The following is a 24,592-nucleotide window of genomic DNA, read 5'->3' as shown; positions in this document are numbered from 1 at the left end:
GTGGAAATTACAAACTTCAGAAGCCTTTTAAAACCTCAAATACACGACAAGTTTTACATTTCCTGCATTGCGGGAAAGTTATTCTGCAGTGGGGGGTGATCAAATTAAGATCCTACATCTGTACACATAATTCTACATGGTGATAGTGACAGACAACATTTAGAGACAGAATACAGACAGAAGAGTTTACACAAATGTCTGTACAACATTATACACAACTAGGAAGAGTGAGCATAGAGCTATAAGAGAATGAACAGTTGGTATACAGATATACAGTACAGTGGGAATACAGTTGATATACAGATATACAGTACAGTGGGAATACAGTTGATATACGGTGGATGTCCACATATACAGTACAGTGCTAGTTGATATACATATACAGTGCTAATGCAGTAAGTTCAGTTATTTAGAGTACAGTTCAGAGATGGCTTGATGTGGTGTGCAGCATAGAGTGTATAGTCCTTTAGTCTCTATGGACCAGATGGTAGTGTACAGTTCAGAGATGGTTTGATGTGGTGTGCAGCATAGAGTGTATAGTCCTTTAGTCTCTATGGGCCAGATGGTAGTGTACAGTTCAGAGATGTCTTGATGTGGTGTGCAGCATAGAGTGTATAGTCCTTTAGTCTCTATGGACCAGATGGCCAGTTGGTCAGGGCCACAGCATGGGGAAAGAAACTGTTCAGATGGGGGTCTATAACATCCAATCACATAGGTTTACAGCAGCTGACAGTTGCAACGTTATTGCTAATAACTCAAACTGCCTTATTTAGATAAAAACATAATCTCTGTACAGATGTAGGATCTTAATTTGATCACCCTGTTGCAGGAGAACTAAAACTTGTAGTGTATTTGAGTGTATTTAAGCTTTAAAAAAGGTTTCTGAAGATGATCAATTCCACTTTTGTGTTAAAAGAATTGTTCATTAATTATAATCCACATAATAATTAAAATGTCCTGTTGCTGCAGGATTATTTTCCTGCTGTAGCAAACTGGCTAAAATTAAGATCCTACATCTGTAGCAATACACCTCTCTTTGATGTACATGGCTATATCAGGATTGACTTTTGACCATTTGACATCTTTTATTTACTGTTGTTTAGGCTGGTTGAATGAGTTGCCTATAAAAGCTACTTCATCTGCAAGAGAACAGGCGGCTGCACCAGCGACTGTAAGAAGTTATGTGATTTCCTCATATGAACGTGAAAGTAAGTGTGTAGCCTACGCAGTTACCCAATGGCTGTTGAAACTGTAGCACGTATTTCTCGGTAACATTAGAAGTCGGATAAATGTGTTGATATGTAGGAAAGACGGGCAGACCCTGGTAAGTCTAGGCTAAACTACAAACTGTTATAAGGTTAGGTCGACTTCAGACATTCAATAGTCAGAGTAGGTTTGAGCTATGATCACTTATAATGTTGACAAACCTGATGGTCTCCGTTTGAAATGGTGTGTAAAATACCATGCCTAGGCTACAAGCTCTGTCCTGCTACTGTTAGGTCTGTAACGTTATGGGAACTGATCTGAACAGGTTTAGGCTGGTCATCTAGGATATGTAGGCTATAGCTGAGGTATAGACCTCCATCTGTATCAGGACTAGGCTCCTGCTACTGTTACTGTTATAACGTTATGGGAACTGATCTGAACAGGTTTAGGCTGGTCATCTAGGCTATAGCTGAGGTCAGTGGTGATTTTAGCATGTCAATCTTGGTGGGGCAAAACATAAATAAAGGGGGATGCATACCAGCAAAGCCACTCCACAACACAACACTAAACAATACATTCATTGCACTATAACGGTGACAAACGGTGCCCACAAACTGTTAGGGCCTACATAAAGCAGAGTCCCAACAGCAGAGTCCCAACAGCAGAGTCCCGACAGCAGAGTCCCGACAGCAGAGTCCCAACAGCAGAGTCCCAACAGCAGAGTCCCGACAGCAGAGTCCCGACAGCAGAGTCCCGACAGCAGAGTCCCAACAGCAGAGTCCCGACAGCAGAGTCCCGACAGCAGAGTCCCGACAGCAGAGTCCCAACAGCAGAGTCCCAACAGCAGAGTCCCGACAGCAGAGTCCCGACAGCAGAGTCCCGACAGCAGAGTCCCGACAGCAGAGTCCCGACAGCAGAGTCCCGACAGCAGAGTCCCGACAGCAGAGTCCCAACAGCAGAGTCCCGACAGCAGAGTCCCAACAGCAGAGTCCCAACAGCTGTCCTATCATTTCTCTTCATTATTTCTCTTCATATGACAAGGATTAAAAAGGATTTGCCTGTAGATTGTTGACCTGATTCATGATGATGACTGCTGGCTAAGATTTTGAAAAGTATGATGTTGACCTGATCAGTCCAATCAAAGCTACTGTAGATATAATGTGATTTGATGACATTTTATCTAAGGCCAATGACCTTCTTGGATGGGCACTTCTAATGTAACTCTGTGGCAGCACCCAGTTTGTAGCCCCTGAATGGTAGCTCAGCAGGTAGAGACGGGGATTTGGATCAGACATCAACATAGGCACAAGATTGAATCCCTGCTATAGTTGAACAATTATTTTCTGTGAATCTTCCCATTGTTGTTTAAATAATGTGTTTTATTTATTAACAATTGACATTCTAGAATGCGTTGTCACTGTGTTCACCACAACCAACATGCTGCATCTCTGTTTAGGGGTCAGTGCTCTAAAATGAGTCTCTCTGGGGAGAGAGAGGAGGGGGGCCCTGCCTCTAAAATGAGTCTCTCTGGAGAGAGAGAGGAGGGGGTCCCTGCCTCTAAAATGAGTCTCTCTGGAGAGAGAGAGGAGGGGGTCCCTGCCTCTAAAATGCGTCTCTCTGGGGAGAGAGAGGAGGGGGGCCCTGCCTCTAAAATGAGTCTCTCTGGGGAACATGACACCAAAGCTAAGAGGTGAGATGACAATTTTATGAAGAATGTATTAATTTTATTTACAAAATAAATAGCTATCTTAAGATGAATGCACTTACTGTAAATCACTCTGGATTAGAGTATCTGCTAAATCAGGAGTTCTCAATCCGGGGTCAGCGGAGGTACTGCAGGGGTTCTGCAGCACCCTGACTGGACTCGTTGCAATGGAAGACATTTGATAGAATTTTAATACGACACAACCACTTTGCCTACTCTTCATTATTACCTAATATAATGGAATGCATATTTATTTATTTTTATACAAACACACTCTTCACACCTGTTTAACGACTCTAAATAGCTTTGGCATAGTAGGCATCAAGTCCCTTGCCAATAATGTTGCCTACAACGTTGCAAACAATGTTCATTTTCATCTAACACATATTTCGCCCTAGATGCCTTCAATTGCCCAATTTATAGCCATGGCCAATTTAGGATTCTTTTTTAACAACGTGATGTTGCGCTCCAAAGGGATAACTTGAAATAACATGATGTAGGTCATTAAATAATCAAAAGAAAAACGTGTTTATTATACACTTAGAAAAGAAGGTTCCTTATAGAACCAAAAAGGCTTCTATCACTTCCTTAATATATGGAACCACTAAAAGTTAGATATATTTTTGGGTTCAGTGAAGAAGAACCTCTATAGTTCTGATGAACGAAAGGTGATTGTTTTGAGGATGTGAACCCAGCAGCCCTCCAGTGGTCAGATCAAGCCCGCCCGTTTTTTCCAGCGCCCTGCCCGGGATTCGAACCAGCCACCTTTCTGCCATAGGTCCAATTCCTGCCACTGCTCCAACTCCTTAGCCGCTGGGCGAAAACCTGAGTTAATCTTCAGAAATAAGCATGAGTTAATATGCCAAAATGAAGACAACATGCTATGCAGACATACATGGTATCACTTAAACATAATTATTATACAAAAATCATTGCCAAAAGCACAAGACATACTGTTGCATGTAGGTATATATTATTTATGGATTGATCATATAGAAATATATGATCTACTCCAAAGCAATTACATGTGGCGCAGGAACCACTGACTCACTGCATTATTCTATAGTATTATCAAGACACCTGCTGTTAACTCTTAACTGGTTAGGACAGCTCATGAGGTGTATATATATATATCTGCCGACTAGGTGGGACTAGAGGCTTCATGCATAGCTTTAATTTATACCCATAAGAGTAGAAGTCTTTATTCTCAGCACTTAAACGACCAATTTTCTACTCTGAGACACTTTGTTGATATGGGCCCAGATCTCAAAATATTGTTATAAAAAAAACATAGAATGTTTGTTTTACATAATTAAAAAAATGCAAGCCACTGTAAAGACTGGGTTTAGTTTATTGTGTGGCTCTGCTCATGTCCGCGTTCTGGAACTGTCCGCGTCCACGTACGGTTTGGCGCCAAGCATATTGTCCAGTTAGGAGCAGAGTGGTCTGAGGTGATCTTGGGGAACAACAACGGAGTTCGATACAGTGTTGAGACACCGACGTTTATTGTTCAATTAGCTTTTTTGCGTAATGGTCAGTGACAGTATGAGTGTAGCCAGATCCTTTTCACTCGCTATCCTTGTTTCATCTTGTGGTTCACCGGATTCGTCATCATCCTCGAGGGACAGACGAACGACCTGCTAGCTAGCCAAGCTAGTCGGTACAGCTAGCTAAGCTAGCTACTCTACCAGCAGCATCCTAGTTATCCTAGCTACCACTTCATCATCACCGGCTGCCTGCATTTCTTGTGGACCGATGGAGCTCCCGGGTTGTTTCTTCCACCTGTTAAATACCGTGGAGGGCTTCTCCCTCTCTCGTTGACGGATGCTGGCCTACGCTCCCTCTGTCCGGTTCTCCTCTCTTCACTAGATGGACGGTAACTTTAGTGTTTAATCCCTCTGTGTCCAAGGACTGAACTTTTGAATATTATTTTCGGGGCACCTCAAGTGACATTTTTTACAACGTTTATTTCTGATAAAATTAGTTCATTGCATCCGCCATGGAGCCCAGTTTCATAATATTACCTTCTGTCCCTGGTTATGAAGTAATCGCGAAAAAACTAGCCTTATGTTTGGTCATTTTTCACCCTACCAGCTCCTATTAGTTCTATTGAGCTCCGTGACACCGACTCGCCTTCAGAACGTTCTATTCCCAGCCCATTGTTCTGCGTCACAATGCCAGCTTCACTATTGTTATCAATGAGAGCTGCCTGCATTAACCCTGTAGGTTTATCTCAGGTAACTTATTATTAACAAGGTTACGGCTACTTGGTGAGCGTTAACCCTGTAGGTTTACCTCAGGTAACTTATTATTAACAAGGTTACTGCTACTTGGTGAGCGTTAACCCTGTAGGTTTACCTCAGGTAACTTATTATTAACAAGGTCACGGCTACTTGGTGAGCGTTAACCCTGTAGGTTTACCTCAGGTAACTTATTATTAACAAGGTTACGGCTACTTGGTGAGCGTTAACCCTGTAGGTTTACCTCAGGTAACTTATTATTAACAAGGTTACTGCTACTTGGTGAGCGCTAACCCTGTAGGTTTACCTCAGGTAACTTATTATTACCAAGGTTGCTGCTACTTTGTGAGCGCGCACAGTATTCAACTGTGGACATGTTGTGGTCACCAATTGCGAGGTGAGACACAGTTAAGGAGGCGATGGCTGGAGGTGAGACACAGTTAAGGAGGCAATGGCTGGCGGATAGCCATCAAACATGAAATATTTTCTGGTCATGGTTAGCCATATTTGTTTGTTTTTTAAAGTGTACAATCTAAACAAACCGCATGTCCCTGTCCTCTTTTTCAAGATGTGGCCGATTTAAAACAGCCAGAAGACATTTTTAAATTAAGAAATAACCATTTTTTTGACGACTTGTGGTTTCTAAATGGCTGCTGGGTAATTTGATATGCATCGAAATCATCGTTCATAGGCATCAAATTGAGCGAATGCTGCGCAGGTTCACTGAGTTGCAAACCAAATGGATATAATGGGGTGATTGTTGTCTAATCTGGTGGTCTAGCTAATGGATTTGTAGATCAGACGCAGTTGCTACCTCAGATTATGAGCCTAAGCCTAGAAAGTGTCATGAAGTGTCAGGTCTCCTGCAGTGGTCTAAGGCCACTACAGATCCTGGTTCGAATCCAGACTGTCGTAGCCGGCCGCGACCGGGAGACCCGTGACAGAAGAAATATATAAATGTAATGAATGAGTTATGTAGTACCCACATACGGCCACAAGGAGGAGCAAGAGTGCCATAAACACATACTGTTTTTTGCCATATAAACCCTAAACCTAACAATCAATCAAATGTATTTATAAAGCCCTTTTTACACCAGCAGATGTCATAAAGTGCTATACAGAAACTCTTACCCTACTTATAACCTATTTTAGCCGTAACCCCTAATTCTAGGGTAGGGTAGCCTAGAACACTTTTAGAAACTATTTTAGTAATAATATTATCTTAGTAAATACAATTATAGTATTAAATAGCGTTTTGATTATTTTGTTGTTATTTTATTATATATATATTATTGCAAGGCAGAATACTTGATAAACATTTGTTTTATATTTAAAATGTGGTTTCAACTGGGTGACCTAGTAACCTCTATGTGAAAGTCCAGAAATTGGCGTGGGACAGGTGGGTCAGGTTTGAGACTGATCTAAGGAATTAACAAGAAAAATACACTTTATTTCTCAGCTGCCTCACCAAGGCTATATGTCCAATGATTTTCTAAAATGGTCACTCATTACTTTAGTTAGCTATATATCTCGTATTAGGCCTTTGATGCTTTTGGAAGAGTAACAAAATAGTGACTATAGCAGGTGTTGAACCCCGGGTAAATAATCACTAGTCAGATGCGGTAACTTCAACCCTAGTATACATGTATTATAGAAAATGATCTTAATATCTGATATTGGGAGTAAATAACCTCGGAATAGAAAAGACAAGAGTGCATCTTCCAGCCCGCCAATAAAATACATCAAATCAAATCAAATGTTATTTGTCACATACACGTGTTTAGCAGATGTTATAGCGGGTGTAGCGAAATGCTTGTGCTTCTATCTCCGACAGTGCAGTAATATCTAACAAGTAATATCTAACAATTTCACAACATATACCCAATACACACAAAACTAGTAAGGAATGGAATTTAAGAATATATACATACAGTGGGGAGAACAAGTATTTGATACACTGCCGAATTTGCAGGTTTTCCTACTTACAAAGCATGTAGAGGTCTGTCATTTTTATCATAGGTACACTTCAACTGTGAGAGACGGAATCTAAAACAAAAATCCAGAAAATCACATTGTATGATTTTTAAGTAATTAATTTGCATTTTATTGCATGACAGAAGTATTTGATACATCAGAAAAGCAGAACTTAATATTTGGTACAGAAACCTTTGTTTGCAATTACAGAGATCATACGTCTCCTGTAGGTCTTGACCAGGTTTGCACACACTGCAGCAGGGATTTTGGCCCACTCCTCAATACAGACCTTCTCCAGATCCTTCAGGTTTCGGGGCTGACGCTGGGCAATACGGACATTCAGCTCCCTCCAAAGATTTTCTATTGGGTTCAGGTCTGGAGCCTGGCTAGGCCACTCCAGGACCTTGAGATGCTTCTTACGGAGCCACTCCTTAGTTGCCCTGGCTGTGTGTTTCGGGTCGTTGTCAAGCTGGAAGACCCAGCCACGACCCATCTTCAATGCTCTTACTGAGGGAAGGAGGTTGTTGGCCAAGATCTCGCGATACATGGCCCCATCCATCCTCCCTCAATACGGTGCAGTCGTCCTGTCCCCTTTGCAGAAAAGAATCCCCAAAGAATGATGTTTCCACCTCCATGCTTCACGGTTGGGATGGTGTTCTTGGGGTTGTACTCATCCTTCTTCTTCCTCCAAACACGGCGAGTGGAGTTTAGACCAAAAAGCTCTATTTCTGTCTCATCAGACCACATGACCTTCTCCCATTCCTCCTCTGGATCATCCAGATGGTCATTGGCATATTTAAGACGGGCCTGGACATACGCTGGCTTGAGCAGGGGGACCTTGCATGCGCTGCAGGATTTTAATCCATGACGGCGTAGTGTGTTACTAATGGTTTTCTTTGAGACTGTGGTCCCAGCTCTCTTCAGGTCATTGACCAGGTCCTGCCGTGTAGTTCTGGGCTGATCCCTCACCTTCCTCATGATCATTGATGCCCCACGAGGTGAGATCTTGCATGGAGCCCCAGACCGAGGTTGATTGACCGTCATCTTGAACTTTTTCCATTTTCTAATAATTGCGCCAACAGTTGTTGCCTTCTCACCAAGCTGCTTGCCGATTGTCCTGTAGCCCATCCCAGCCTTGTGCAGGTCTACAATTTTATCCCTGATGTCCTTACACAGCTCTCTGGTCTTGGCCATTGTGGAGAGGTTGAAGTCTGTTTGATTGAGTGTGTGGACAGGTGTCTTTTATAAAGGTAACGAGTTCAAACAGGTGCAGTTAATACAGGTAATGAGTGGAGAACAGGAGGGCTTCTTAAAGAAAAACTAACAGGTCTGTGAGAGCCGGAATTCTTACTGGTTGGTAGATGATCAAATACTTATGTCATGCAATAAAATGCAAATGAATTACTTAAAAATCATACAATGTGATTTTCTGGATTTTTTTTTTTTTTAGATTCCGTCTCTCACAGTTGAAGTGTACCTATGATAAAAATTACAGACCACTACATGCTTTGTAAGTAGGAAAACCTGAAAATCGGCAGTGTATCAAATACTTGTTTTCCCCACTCCCCACATATAGTTAATTAACTAAATGTATGGTGTTTTTGGTTTATGTCAGTTTCATTGTTTGTTATGCTATAAATTGTTATTTGATGGTTTTAAGTGGTAAAATGAACTAGAAAAATGTCATATTTTGCAATTCTGAGTAATTACTACTTTAGTAAGGATATCCTTTATTCAGTACTACTGCAGTTACTAAATAATTCCAATAGATGGCGGCATAAGACCATGAATGACATTTCAGAAGATCAGTTTAATTTTCTCCCTGGATACACCACCACTCCCCCTCACAGGAAAACTCCTGCACATGCTTTTTTCACAGACCTCTGGTCTTGGCCATTGTGGAGAGGTTGGAGTCTGTTTGATTGAGTGTGTGGACAGGTGTCTTTTATACAGGTAACTAGTTCAAACAGGTGCAGTTAATACAGGTAATGAGTGGAGAACAGGAGGGCTTCTTAAAGAAAAACTAACAGGTCTGTGAGAGTCAGAATTCTTACTGGTTGGTAGGTGATCAAATACTTATGTCATGCAATAAAATGCAAATTAATTACTTAAAAATCATACAATGTGATTTTCTGGATTTTTGTTGAAGTGTACCTATGATAAAAATTACAGACCTCTACATGCTTTGTAAGTAGGAAAACCTGCAAAATCGGCAGTGTATCAAATACTTGTTCTCCCCACTGTGTATATATATATACAGTGGGGGAAAAAAGTATTTAGTCAGCCACCAATTGTGCAAGTTCTCCCACTTAAAAAGATGAGAGAGGCCTGTAATTTTCATCATAGGTACACGTCAACTATGACAGACAAATTGAGAATTTTTTTTCCTGAAAATCACATTGTAGGATTTTTAATGAATTTATTTGCAAATTATGGTGGAAAATAAGTATTTGGTCACCTACAAACAAGCAAGATTTCTGGCTCTCACAGACCTGTAACTTCTTCTTTAAGAGGCTCCTCTGTCCTCCACTCGTTACCTGTATTAATGGCACCTGTTTGAACTTGTTATCAGTATAAAAGACACCTGTCCACAACCTCAAACAGTCACACTCCAAACTCCACTATGGCCAAGACCAAAGAGCTGTCAAAGGACACCAGAAACAAAATTGTAGACCTGCACCAGGCTGGGAAGACTGAATCTGCAATAGGTAAGCAGCTTGGTTTGAATAAATCAACCGTGGGAGCAATTATTAGGAAATGGAAGACATACAAGACCACTGATAATCTCCCTTGATCTGGGACTCCACGCAAGATCTCACCCCGTGGGGTCAAAATTATCACAAGAACGGTGAGCAAAAATCCCAGAACCACACGGGGGGACCTAGTGAATGACCTGCAGAGAGCTGGGACCAAAGTAACAAAGCTTACCATCAGTAACACACTACGCTGCCAGGGACTCAAATCCTGCAGTGGCAGACGTGTCCCCCTGCTTAAGCCAGTACATGTCCAGGCCCGTCTGAAGTTTGCTAGAGTGCATTTGGATGATCCAGAAGAGGATTGGGAGAATGTCATATGGTCAGATGAAACCAAAATATAACTTTTTGGTAAAAACTCAACTCGTCGTGTTTGGAGGACAAAGAATGCTGAGTTGCATCCAAAGAACACCATACCTACTGTGAAGCATGGGGGTGGAAACATCATGCTTTGGGGCTGTTTTTCTGCAAAGGGACCAGGACAACTGATCCGTGTAAAGGAAAGAATGAATGGGGCCATGTATCTTGAGATTTTGAGTGAAAACCTCCTTCCATCAGCAAGGGCATTGAAGATGAAACGTGGCTGGGTCTTTCAGCATGACAATGATCCCAAACACACCGCCCGGGCAACGAAGGAGTGGCTTCGTAAGAAGCATTTCAAGGTCCTGGAGTGGCCTAGCCAGTCTCCAGATCTCAACCCCATAGAAAATCTTTGGAGGGAGTTGAAAGTCCGTGTTGCCCAGCGACAGCCCCAAAACATCACAGCTCTAGAGGAGATCTGCATGGAGGAATGGGCCAAAATACCAGCAACAGTGTGTGAAAACCTTGTGAAGACTTACAGAAAACGTTTGACCTGTGTCATTGCCAACAAAGGGTATATAACAAAGTATTGAGAAACTTTTGTTATTGACCAAATACTTATTTTCCACCATAATTTGCAAATAAATTCATAAAAAATCCTACAATATGATTTTCTGGATTTCTTTTCCTCATTTTGTCTGTCATAGTTGACGTGTACATATGATGAAAATTACAGGCCTCTCTCATCTTTTAAAGTGGGAGAACCTGTACAATTGGTGGCTGACTAAATACTTTTTTTCCCCACTGTATATATATATATATATATATATATATATATATATATAGACTATTTATTTAGATGGGTGACATTATCTGCCAAAGTAATACCACTGTAGATAAAGAAGAGCTCTCCAGTAGGTGTACCAAAACATTTAAAGGCCATTTTCTCAAAATTGAGGTTACAAGTTTATCGTCTTTCAAAGTAGAATAACTTTCCCATTGTTCCTCAACTGTAGTGTATGATATACCTTTTTCTAGCTGAGTCTCTACTTTTATCCAATGTAAAAAAACACAATTTCAAATTTTGCTACATAAGATCGAATTGAGCCGGTCGGCCACATTTGACTGTATAAAACCTAGCAGTACTACTTATTTCTCTGAGAGTGAGGCAGATATTTTATTACTGTGTAAAACCTAGCAGTACTACTTATTTCTCTGAGAGTGAGGTGGAAATATATTATTACTGTGTAAAACCTAGCAGTACTACTTATTTCTCTGAGAGTGAGGCGGAAATATATTATTACTGTGTGAAACCTAGCAGTACTACTTATTTCTCTGAGAGTGAGGCAGATATATTATTACTGTGTAAAACCTAGCAGTACTACTTATTTCTCTGAGAGTGAGGCAGATATATATTATTACTGTGTAAAACCTAGCAGTACTACTTAGTACTCTGAGAGTGAGGAAGATATATATTATTGTAAAACCTAGCAGTACTACTTATTTCTCTGAGAGTGAGGCAGATATATAGCATTTTGCAAAAAAACATGATTATTTGTCTCTGAAATGAAACCATCAAGTGATAGATTTGAAACAAATACATGTCTGTCATTGAACATCACATGCCATGATTAGCTACTGAAAAAACACACCAATCTCTTTCATAATTTCTTCAAACAATAAAAGCTACTTTATGAACATTTCTGAAAATGTATTTATAGCGTTTTGGAATGAAACTCTTGTTTCCCCATCTGAACTCAGAGTAGATGAGAGATGTAATGTTTGTCTCTGTTATGTTGAAGCCCAATCAAGCAGGAGAGACCAGCCTCCCCTGTACCCAGCTGTGTGTCCCTGAAGAGTGACAAGTCTATGGAACAACCTCTAAACTTTAGAGAGGGAGACTTTTCTACTGAACAAAGGTAAGAAGAACTCTTGGATCATGGTCAGTGAGTTAAACAACACTGTCTCTAGTCATTTCTCCTCTCCCATTTTACCATTTATTTTTGTTGTATTCATAATCCATAGGCTAATCCTTTTTTCCATTTTCATAGTCCTGAAACAATATTTAACTAACACAACATTCCCTCCCTGTGTGAGTGTGTGTGTGTGTGTGTGTGTGTGTGTGTGTGTGTGTGTGTGTGTGTGTGTGTGTGTGTGTGTGTGTGTGTGTGTGTGCACTCCCTGGATGAGGAGATGTAATCTCATGTTTTGTCCACAGAAACCAACAGGAGAGATCAGAGTCAGAGATTCTCAGTGGTCAGTCTTCCCAGAGTCATCAAACAGACCTGGCCTCCATATTCAGTGTATGTGGTCCTGTTATGTACATTTGTTTTTGTTTACCTCAAGTAAAGTTGATCTGTCAATCATTCATTAATGTGTTAATGAGAAAGCATTTAGTCTCTTGCTTAACTTATTTACTTAACTTATTTCAGTTGCTTGAAGAGAATATTATGACATTTGTGAAGAACGAGCTGAAGATGTTCAAGAGGATTCTTAGTCCAGAACTCCCAGAATGCTTTGAGAGTCAGAAGCAGGATAAGGAAGTGGTGGATGCTGAAGATGAGAAGCAGGAGAGCAGTGCCAGAGAGGGGGCTCTGAAGATCACACTGCACGTCCTGAGGAAAATGAACCAGAAGGAGTTTGCTGACACACTGGAGAAAAGTAAGAGCTGTCTGCCTCATGTTGAATGCTGTTTTAGAACATTTAAAAGCTGTAGCTAAAGTACAGCTAAAGTAGCTGTGTAACTCAATGATATTGTAGCAGCCTTAACACAACACCTAGTGACCTCATCAAGTAGCAGAAGAATGTGTTGTGTTCAGAGAGAGAGAGAGAGAGAGAGAGAGTGAGAGATAGAGAGAGAGAGAGAGAGAGAGAGAGAGAGAGAGAGAGAGAGAGAGAGAACCAATAATACTATAATCAGTCACACCAGTCTGTAATGCATTATGAAAACATTTACACATTTATACAGTCAGTTAAGTGAAGAAATTATTATAATTTAAAATGTTATAACAGTCCTAGAATACTGTAGGCATTAAAACGGACGTAGCACACGCTAGCCGTGGCCTCTTACTCACTAGCGCTTCACCACCGGACCTTATGATAACTCAGCTATACAGCTGATATCTGCTGGACTGTTCCTTTTTACGGTACTACATCCTGTTTATGTTTAGCCTCAGCCCAAACATGGTTAGTTTATTGTTGTTTCGGTTATTTCAAATTGTACTATATCACTGTAGACCCCCCAGCCTAGCTAAACCTGCCTTGGTTAGCTCCTTTGTCCCTCCACCCATACACTCAGAGACCGACTCAATTGATGCCTCTAGAGATACTATCTCTTTCAGTGTTACCCAACGCTTAGGTTTACCTCCACTTTACTCATATCCTTCCATATCCTTGTCTGTTCATAATGCCCTGAATCTTTTCTATAACACCCGGAAATCTGCCCCCTTTATTCTATGTACCCAACGCAATAGAAGACCAGTTCTTAAAGCCTTTAGCCGTATCCTTATTCTAGTCCTCCTCTGTTCCTCTGGTGATGTAGAGGCTAACCCAGGCCCTGTAGCCCCCAGTATCACTCCTACTCCCCAGGAGCTATCATTTGTTGACTTCTGTAATCGCAAAAGTCTTGGTTTCTTGCACATAAATATCAGAAGTCTACTTCCTAAGTTTGAGTTATTCACTGCGTTAGCACACTCTGCCAACCCTGATGTTCTAGCAGTGTCTGAATCCTGGCTCAGGAAGGCCACCAAACATTCTGAAATTTCCATCCCCAACTATAACATTTTCCGTCTAGATAGAACTGCCAAAGGGGGTGGAGTTGCAATCTACTGTAGAGATAGCCTGCAGAGCTCTATCATACTATCCAGGTCTGTGCCCAAACAGTTTGAGCTTCTACTTCTAAAAATCCACCTTTCCAGAAATAAGTCTCTCACTGTTGCCGCTTGCTACAGACCCCCCTCAGCCCCCAGCTGTGCCCTGGACACCATATGTGAATTGATTGCCCCCCATTTATCCTCTGAGTTTGTACTGCTTGGTGACCTAAATTGGGATATGCTTAATACCCCAGCCATCCTACAATCCAAGCTAGATGCCCTCAACCTCACGCAAATTATCAACGAACCTACCAGGTACAACCCTAAATCCTTAAACATGGGTACCCTCATAGATATCATCCTGACTAATATACCCTCTAAATACACCTCAGCTGTCTTCAACCAGGATCTCAGCGATCACTGCCTTATTGCCTGCGTCCGTAACGGGTCCGCGGTCAAATGACCACCCCTCATCACTGTCAAACGCTCCCTAAAACACTTTAGCGAGGAGGCCTTCCTAACTGACCTGGCCCAGGTATCCTGGATGGATATAGATCTCATTCCGTCAGTAGAGGATGCCTGGTTGTTCCTTAAAAGTAATTTCCTCTCAATCTTAAATAAACATGTCCGATTCAAAAAATACAGAACTAAGAACCGATATAGCCCCTGGTTCTCCTCAGACTTGACTGCCCTTGACCAGCACAAAAACATCCTGTGGCGTACAGCATTAGCATCAAATAGCCCCCGCGATATGCAACTTTTCAGGGAAGTTAGGAACCAATATACACAAGCAGTCAGGAAAGCAAAGGCTAACTTTTTCAAACAGAAATTTGCATCCTGTAGCACTAACTCCAAAAAGTTTTGGGACACTGTAAAGTCCATGGAGAATAAGAGCACTTCCTCCCAGCTGCCCACTGCACTGAGGCTAGGAAACACTATCACCACCGATAAATCTACAATAATCGAGAATTTCAACAAGCATTTTGCTACAGCTGGCCATGCTTTCCATCTGGCTACCACTAACCCGGCCACCAACTCTGCACGCTCTGCTGCAACTTGCCCATGCCCCCCCCGCTTCTCCTTCACACAAATTCAGACAGCTGATGTTTTGAAAGCGCTGCAAAATCTGGACCCCTACAAATCAGCTGGGCTAGACAATCTGGACCCTTTCTTCCTAAAACTAGCCGCCGAAATTGTCGCAACCCCTATTACTAGTCTGTTCAACCTCTCTTTCATAACGTCTGAGATCCCCAGAGATTGGAAAGCTGCCGCGGTCATCCCCCTCTTCAAAGGGGGTGACACTCTAGATCCAAACTGCTACAGACCTATATCCATCCTGCCCTGCCTTTCGAAAGTATTCGAAAGCCAAGTTAACAAACAGATCATCGACCATTTCGAATACCGCCGTACCTTCTCCGCTATGCAATCCGGTTTCCGAGCTGGTCACGGGTGCACTTCAGCCACGCTCAAGGTCCTAAACGATATTATAACCGCGATTGATAATAGACAGTACTGTGCAGCCGTCTTCATCGACCTGGCCAAGGCTTTCGACTCTGTCAACCACCGCATTCTTATTGGCAGACTAAATAGCCTTGGTTTCTCAAATGACTGCCTCGCCTGGTTCACCAACTACTTCTCAGATAGAGTTCAGTGTGTCAAATCGGAGGGCCTGTTGTCTGGATCTATGGCAGTCTCTATGGGGGTGACACAGGGTTCAATTCTTGGGCCGACACTTTTCTCTGTGTATATCAATGATGTCGCTCTTGCTGCTGGTGACTCTCAGATCCACCTCTACGCAGACGACACCATTTTGTATACATCTGGCCCTTCATTGGACACTATGTTAACAAACCTCCAAACGAGCTTCAATGCCATACAACAATCCTTCAGTAGCCTTCAACTGCTCTTAAACACTAGTAAAACTAAATGCATGCTTTTCAATCGAACGCTGCTAGCACCCGCCCACCCGACTAGAATCACCACTCTCGACGGGTCTGACCTAGAGTATGTGGACAACTACAAATATCTAGGTGTCTGGTTAGACTGTAAACTCAACTTCCAGACTCACATAAAGAATCTCCAATCCAAAGTTAAATCTAGAATCGGCTTCCTATTTCGCAACAAAGCCTCCTTCACTCATGCTGCCAAACATGCCCTCGTAAAACTGACTATCCTACCGATCCTTGACTTCGGCGATGTAATTTACAAAATAGCCTCCAACACTCTACTCAGCAAATTGGATGTAGTCTATCACAGTGCCATCCGTTTTGTCTCCAAAGCCCCATACACTACCCACCACTGTGACCTGTACGCTCTTGTTGGCTGGTCCTCACTAAATGTTCGTCGTCAAACCCACTGGCTCCAGGCCATCTATAAATCACTGCTAGGCAAATCCCTGCCTTATCTTAGCTCATTGGTCACCATAGCAGCACCCACCCGTAGTCTGCGCTCCAGCAGGTATATCTCACTGGTCATTCCCAAAGCCAACACCTCCTTTGGCCGCCATTCCTTCCAGTTCTCTGCTGCCAATGACTGGAACGAATTGCAAAAATCTCTGAAGCTGGAGACTCTTATCTCCCCAATAACTTTAAGCATCAGTTGTCAGAGCACCTTACCGATCACTGCACCTGTACACAGCCCATCTGAAATTAGCCCACCCAACTACCTCATCCCTATATTGTTATTTAATTTGCTCTTGTGCACCCCAGTATCTCTATTTGCACATAATCTCTTGCACATCTAGCATTCCAGTGTTAATACTATTGTAATTATTCTGCACTATAGCCTATTTATTGCCTTACCTCCATAACTTGCTACATTTGCACACACTGTATATATATTTTCTGTTGTATTTCTGACTTTTTTTTTTTTTTTTACCCCATATGTAACTCTGTGTTGTTTTTATTGCACTACTTTGCTTTATCTTGGCCAGGTCGCAGTTGTAAATGAGAACCTGTTCTCAACTGGCTTACCTGGTTAAATAAAGGTGAAATAAAAAATAAATAAAAATAAAAACAGACTTAATATTAATATCCTCTGTGTTATTTCTTCATTCAGATGATCTTGCTGTGATTTGCCAACGTAAACTAAAATCTAATCTAAAGAAGAAGTTTAAATATGTATTTGAGGGGATCGCTAAACAAGGAAACCCAACACTTCTCAATAAGATCTACACAGAGCTCTACATCACAGAGGGTGGAACAGGAGAGGTCAATAATGAACATGAGCTGAGACAGATTGAGACAACAACCAGGAAACAAGCAAGACCAGAGACTGCAATCAAATATAACGACATCTTCAAACCTTTAACTGGACAAGACAAACTTATCAGAACTGTGCTGACAAAGGGAGTCGCTGGCATTGGAAAAACAGTCTCTGTGCAGAAGTTCATTCTGGACTGGGCTGAAGGAAAAGCAAATCAGGATGTCCAATTTGTATTTTCATTCCCTTTTCGGGAGCTGCATTTGATGAAAAAGGAAACACACACTTTGATTGAACTTCTCAATCACTTCTCAATGGAAACCAAAGAATCAAGAATCTCCAACTACGACAAGTACAAAGTTCTGTTCATCTTTGATGGTCTGGATGAGTGCCGACTGCCCCTAGACTTCCAGAAGAACAAGATCTGTTGTGACGTCACAGAGTCAACCTCAGTGGATGTTCTGCTGACAAATCTCATCAAGGGAAATCTGCTTCCCTCTGCTCTCCTCTGGATAACTACCCGACCTGCAGCAGCCAATAAGATCCCTTCAGGGTGTGTTGACCAGGTGACAGAGGTACGAGGGTTCAATGACCAACAGAAGGAGGAGTACTTCAGGAAGAGATTCAGTGATGAGGACCTGGCCAGCAGAATCATCTCACACATAAAGACATCAAGGAGCCTCCACATCATGTGCCACATTCCAGTCTTCTGTTGGATTTCTGCATTAGTCCTTGAACACATGTTGAGTACAGACCAGAGAGAAGAAATGCCCAAGACTCTGACTGAGATGTACACACACCTTGTGGTGTTTCATACCAAACAGAAGAATGAAAAGTATCTTGGGAAAGAAGAGACAGGTCCACACTGGAATAAAGAGAGCATTCTGTCACTGGGAAAACTGGCTTTTCAACAGCTTGTTGAGGGCAATCTGATTTTCTATGAAGAAGATCTGAAAGAGGCTGGCATTGATGTCAATGAAGCCTCAGTGTACTCAGGATTGTGCACACAGATCTTTAAAGAGGAATGTGGGCTGTACCAGGACAAGGTGTACTGCTTCGTGCATCTGAGCATTCAGGAGTTTCTGGCTGCTGTATATGTGTTCCTCTCATTCATCAACAACAATGAGAATCTAATGGCAAAACCTCAATCAACGTCCAGGAACATTTATTTGAGAATCAGACCCAAGCATAAAGTTACTGTCTACAAGAGTGCTGTGGATAAAGCCTTACAATGTGAGACAGGAAACCTGGACCTTTTCCTCCGCTTCTTTCTGGGCCTCTCACTGGAGTCCAATCAGAAGCACTTACGAGGTCTACTGACAAAGACAAGAAGCAGCTCACAGAGCCATGAAGAAACAGTCAAGTACATCAAGGAGAAGATCAGGGAGAATCCCTCTCCAGAGAGGTGCATCAATCTGTTCCACTGTCTGAATGAACTGAATGACCATTCTCTAGTGGAGGAGATCCAAAGCTACCTGAGCTCAGGAAGTCTCTCAGAACCCAAACTGTCACCTGCTCAGTGGTCAGCTCTGGTCTTTGTGTTGCTGACTTCAGAAAAGGAGCTGGATGTGTTTGACCTGAAGAAATACTCCAGATCAGAGGAAGGTCTTCTGAGGCTGCTGCCAGTGGTCAAAGCCTCCAGAGCTGCTCTGTGAGTACATAAAATTACATTTAAGTACTTGTTATGATGAGTTTCTGGTATCGAGAAGTTCAGGATGCAAGAGAGTATTGGACACTTAGATGGAGAGTTGATTCAGTCATTATTTAATGGATTCAATCTGACAAGTGGTATGTGCATAGCCTCTTGTCATATGAATGACTTCCATAGAAAATCTCTCAGTTTATATGCCGTTCAAACTACTTTTGTCCCACACAGTTGCCAATCATTATTGAGTGTCACTCATCTACCACGTACTTGGTATATTCCATCATGTACACCTTCTAAGTCCCCCCAATCTATCTGTCCCTCACCAGTGACCTCATGGCGTGTCCTCTCTCCTACATGTAGCTTAGGAGTTTACAAACATTAAGAATCTTGTATCAAAAGTCATTATAACAGTACTAATCATCAGGAAGAAATATTCAGTTTAAAGAAAAATATGTATTATAATATGTATATAATTTTACATTGAAAAACATATTGAATCAATGCATTGATGTTCACATAAGTATAACAATATGACCATACAATTCTAGGAGACGGAAGATGAATCTATATGTTGTTTAAGAGAATAAACCAAATGCATCTGCCATTGTCCTTCTACACTACTGGTGTTAAATTAACAGTTTGTGAAATCATGATGATCTCTTTGCAGGCTGTCAGGCTGTGGAGTCACAGAGAAAGGCTGTTCTTCTCTGGTCTCAGCTCTGAGGTCAAACCCCTCACACCTGAGAGAGCTGAATCTGAGTAACAATGACCTGAAGGATTCAGGAGTGAAGCTGCTCTCTGCTGGACTGGGGAATCCCCACTGTAAACTGGAGACTCTGAGGTCAGTATTCCTGTATCACTCACTGGACACACACGGGACACACACACACTGGACATACAGACTATACACACACACACACACACACACACACACACACACACACACACACACACACACACACACACACACACACACACACACACACACACACACACACACACACACACACACACACACACACACACAAACACAGGACACACACACACACACTGGACACACACACTGGACACACACACACACAGGACACACACACAGGACACACACACTGGACACAAACAATACAAAAACACACACACACACTGAACACACACTGGACACATACTGGACACACACACAAACACACACACTGGACACACACACACACACACACACTGGACACACACACACAAGGAATAATTTAGTAGTGTTTAGAAACATTTTATCTACTGTTAATAATGATACATTCATTAATTTATATACAGTACCAGTCAAAAGTTTGGACACACCTACTCATTCCAGGGCTTTTCTTTGTTTTTACTATTTTCTACATTGTAGAATAATAGTGAAGACATTAATACTATGAAATAACACATATGGAATCATGTAGTAACCAAAGACGTGTTAAACAAATCTAAATATATTTTATATTAGAGATTCTTCAAATAGCCGCCCTTTGCCTTGATGACAGCTTTGCCACCAAAGAATAGCAGTGTGTTTTAAATATGATTTGACTCTTTGCAGGCTGTCAGGCTGTCTAGTCACAGAGGAAGGCTGTGCTTCTCTGGTCTCAGCTCTGAAGTCAAACCCCTCACACCTGAGAGAGCTGGACCTGAGCTACAATCACCCAGGAGACTCAGGAGTCAGACTGCTCTCTGCTGGACTAGAGGATCCACACTGCAGACTGGAGAAACTCAAGTATGTAGAGGGTTTATGTCAATGTTCATATCAGACATGTTGGAGTTATCAGGCTAGTTAAGACAAACATTCTGACCACCACTTGGACTAAGTTATATAAAGACTGTGTGTGTGTGTGTGTGTGTGTGTGTGTGTGTGTGTGTGTGTCCAGTGTTTGTGTGTCCAGTGTGTGTGTGCGTGTGTGTGTCCTGTGTGTGTCCTGTGTGTGTGTGTGTGTGTGGACACACACACACTAGACAAACACACACACACTGGACACACTCACACTCACTCACACACACACACTGGACACACACACACTCACTCACACACACACACTGGACACACACACACACTGGACACACACACACACACACACACAAACTGGACACGCACACACACTTGACAGACAAACACACACACACTGAACACACACACACTGGACCCACACACACACACTCTGGACACACACACACTGGTCACACAAACACACACATACTGGACACACACACACACACAAACACTCACACACTGGACACACACCCACACCCACACACACACAGATAGGACACACACACAGACACACACTCACACTGGACACACACACACACTGGACACACACATTCACTTGACAAACACACACAAACTGAACACACACACACACAAACACACAAACACACTGGACACACACACTGGACACAAACTGGACACACACACTGTACACTGGGCACACTCACACACTGGACACACACACACACACACACAGGACACACACACACACACTGGACACACACACACATACACACTGGGCACACACAAAGAGGACACACAGACACGCACTGGACACACACACACACACACACTCTGGACACACACAAACACACTGTACAGACACACATACCACACACACACTGGACACACACAAACACACACACTGGCCACACACACACACACACAGAGACACACACACAATGGACACACACACTGGACACACACACACACACACACACACACACACTGGACACACACACAGACAAACATTCTTACCACGGCTTGTACAAAGTTATATGCTGAGAGTGTGAGTGTGTAAGTGTGTGAGTGTGAGTGTGTGTGTGTCCAGTGTGTGTGTGCTTGTGTGTGTGTGGGTCCAGTGTGTGTGTGTGTCCAGTGTGTGTGTGTGAGTGAGTGTGTGTGTGTGAGTGAGTGTGTGTGTGTCCAGTGTGTGTGTGTGAGTGAGTGTGTGTGTGTCCAGTGTGTGTGTGTTTGTCTAATGTGTGTGTGTCCACACACACACACACAGAGGACACACACACACTAGACAAACACACACACACTGGACACACACACACTCACTCACACACACACACTGGACACACACACACTCACTCACACACACACACTGGACACACACACACACTGAACACACACACACTGGACCCACACACACTGGTCACACAAACACACACACACTGGACACACACACACACACAAACACTCACACACTGGACACACACCCACACCCACACACACACAGATAGGACACACACACAGACACACACTCACACTGGACACACACACACACTGGACACACACATTCACTTGACAAACACACACAAACTGAACACACACACACACACACACAAACACACAAACACACTGGACACACACACTGGACACAAACTGGACACACACACTTTACACTGGGCACACTCACACACTGGACACACACACACACACAGGACACACACACACACACTGGACACACACACACATACACACTGGGCATACACAAAGAGGACACACAGACACGCAGTGGACACACACACACACACACACTCTGGACACACACAAACACACTGGACACACACACATACCACACACACACTGGACACACACAAACACACACACTGGACACACACACACACACACAGAGACACACACACAATGGACACACACACACTGGACACACACACACACACACACACACACACACACACACACACTGGACACACAACAGACAAACATTCTTACCACGGCTTGTACAAAGTTATATGCTGAGAGTGTGAGTGTGTAAGTGTGTGAGTGTGAGTGTGAGTGTGAGTGTGAGTGTGAGTGTGAGTGTGAGTGTGAGTGTGAGTGTGAGTGTGAGTGTGTGTGTGTGTGTGTGTGAGTTCAGGTGTATCCCTCAATGACTGTCTGTTCTTCTGCTTACCGCTACAGTGTGGAACATGGTGGAGATAACACAATGAAACCTGGACTTAGAAAATGTGAGTGTTGACTGCTGTGAAGAATATGACTAAGAATAAGTCTTAATTCAAGTGAAGTCAAAGTCAAAGACCACCATCATTACTTACTTGGTCATATTAAATATCAGCTGTAGTTCTACAGAAGCACAAATCAGGGAAACCAAAGTTTACAAAGAGTTGCTTTGACAATGTGTGTGTCTGTGTGTGTGTGTGGCGTGTTCTTGTTACGTTAGAAATGTGTGTGTGTGTGTGTTCATGCATGCATACAGGTGTGTGTTTGTGTGTGTGTGTGTGTCCTGTGTGTGTGTGTGTGTTCAGGATGTGTGTGTGTGTGTGTAATTAATGGGAATAAGTGTGTTTTATATTACCATACAGTATAACATATGATCATTCAACAAGTCTCAAGTTACCTTAACTTCTCCTTTTGATACCTAGAAACATCAACATTAAATGAATTAGTGAAAAGTGAGTTAACATTCTAATGTGGATGATGATGATTTCTAATATTATGTCTGGTTTCATCCATCAGATGTCTGTGATCTCACACTGGACCCAAACACAGTAAACAGACTCCTCTCTCTGTCTGAGGAGAACAGAAAGGTGACATGTAGGAGAGAGGAGCAGCCGTATCCTGATCACCCAGAGAGATTTGAGTTCTGGGAACAGGTGCTGTGTAGAGAGGGTCTGACTGGGCGCTGTTACTGGGAGGTAGAGTGGAGTGGGGGAGGGGCTGTTATAGGAGTGACATATAAAGGAATCAGCAGGAGAGGAGGGGGTAATGACTGTGTGATTGGATGGAATGACAAGTCCTGGAGTCTGGACTGCTCTGACAACAGTTACTCTGCCTGGCACAATAATAAGTCCACTACCATAGACGTCCCCTCCTCCAGCTCCCACAGAGTAGGAGTGTATCTGGACTGGCCAGCCGGCACTCTGTCCTTCTACAGAGTCTCCTCTGACACACTGACCCACCTGAACACATTCCACTCCACATTCACTGAGCCCCTCTATCCAGGGTTTAGGGTTCATTATGTTGACTCCTCAGTGTCCCTGTAAATAATAACCATGGTAACACTGACACACACACACACAAACACACTGGGAACACACACACACAAACACACTAAACACACACACACTGTACACACACACACACACACACACATTGAACACACACACTGGACACACACTGGACACACACACACACTGACACACAGGACACATACACACACTGGACACACACACACACTGGACACACACACACACTGGACACTGTACACACACACTAGACACACACACACACACTCACACACACTGGACACACACACACACACACTGACACACTGGACACACACACACACATTGACACCCTGGACACACACACTGGACACACAAACACACACACTGGACACACACACACACACACTGACACACTGGACACACACACTGGACACACACACACTGGACACACACACACACACACTAGACACACACACACACACTGACACACTGGACACACACACACACACACACTGACACACTGGACACACACTGGACACACACACACTGACACACTGGACACACACACACACTGGACACACACACACACTGGACACTGTACACACACACACACACTAGACACACACACACACAAACACACACACACACACTGGACACACACACACACACACTGACACACTGGACACACACACACACACACTGGCCCAATGGACACACACACTGGACACACACACACACTGGACACACACACACACACTAGACACACTGACACA

General features: G+C 42.9%; 1 protein-coding gene across 1 annotated transcript; it reads left to right on the top strand.

Moving 5' to 3' along the window:
* Positions 1-5,570: 5,570 nt before the first annotated feature.
* LOC311115862 (NLR family CARD domain-containing protein 3-like) lies at positions 5,571-24,586 on the top strand (the record flags this gene model as incomplete). The annotated part of the gene is made up of 6 exons (XM_084190989.1): positions 5,571-5,580; positions 17,048-18,842; positions 19,507-19,657; positions 20,453-20,574; positions 22,774-22,820; positions 23,329-24,586. The coding sequence occupies 6 exons, from the start codon at positions 5,571-5,573 to the stop codon at positions 23,853-23,855; spliced, it is 2,652 nt and encodes an 883-aa protein (XP_084047115.1). The 3' UTR covers positions 23,856-24,586.
* Between the last annotated feature and the right edge of the window lie 6 nt (positions 24,587-24,592).

This window comes from Coregonus lavaretus (assembly GCF_964263955.1).
Source record: "Coregonus lavaretus genome assembly, contig: HAP1_SCAFFOLD_5414, whole genome shotgun sequence".
Lineage (NCBI taxonomy): Eukaryota > Metazoa > Chordata > Actinopteri > Salmoniformes > Salmonidae > Coregonus > Coregonus lavaretus.
The sequence above is the reverse complement of the archived record's forward strand: the minus strand, read 5'-3'. Positions and strand labels throughout refer to the sequence as shown.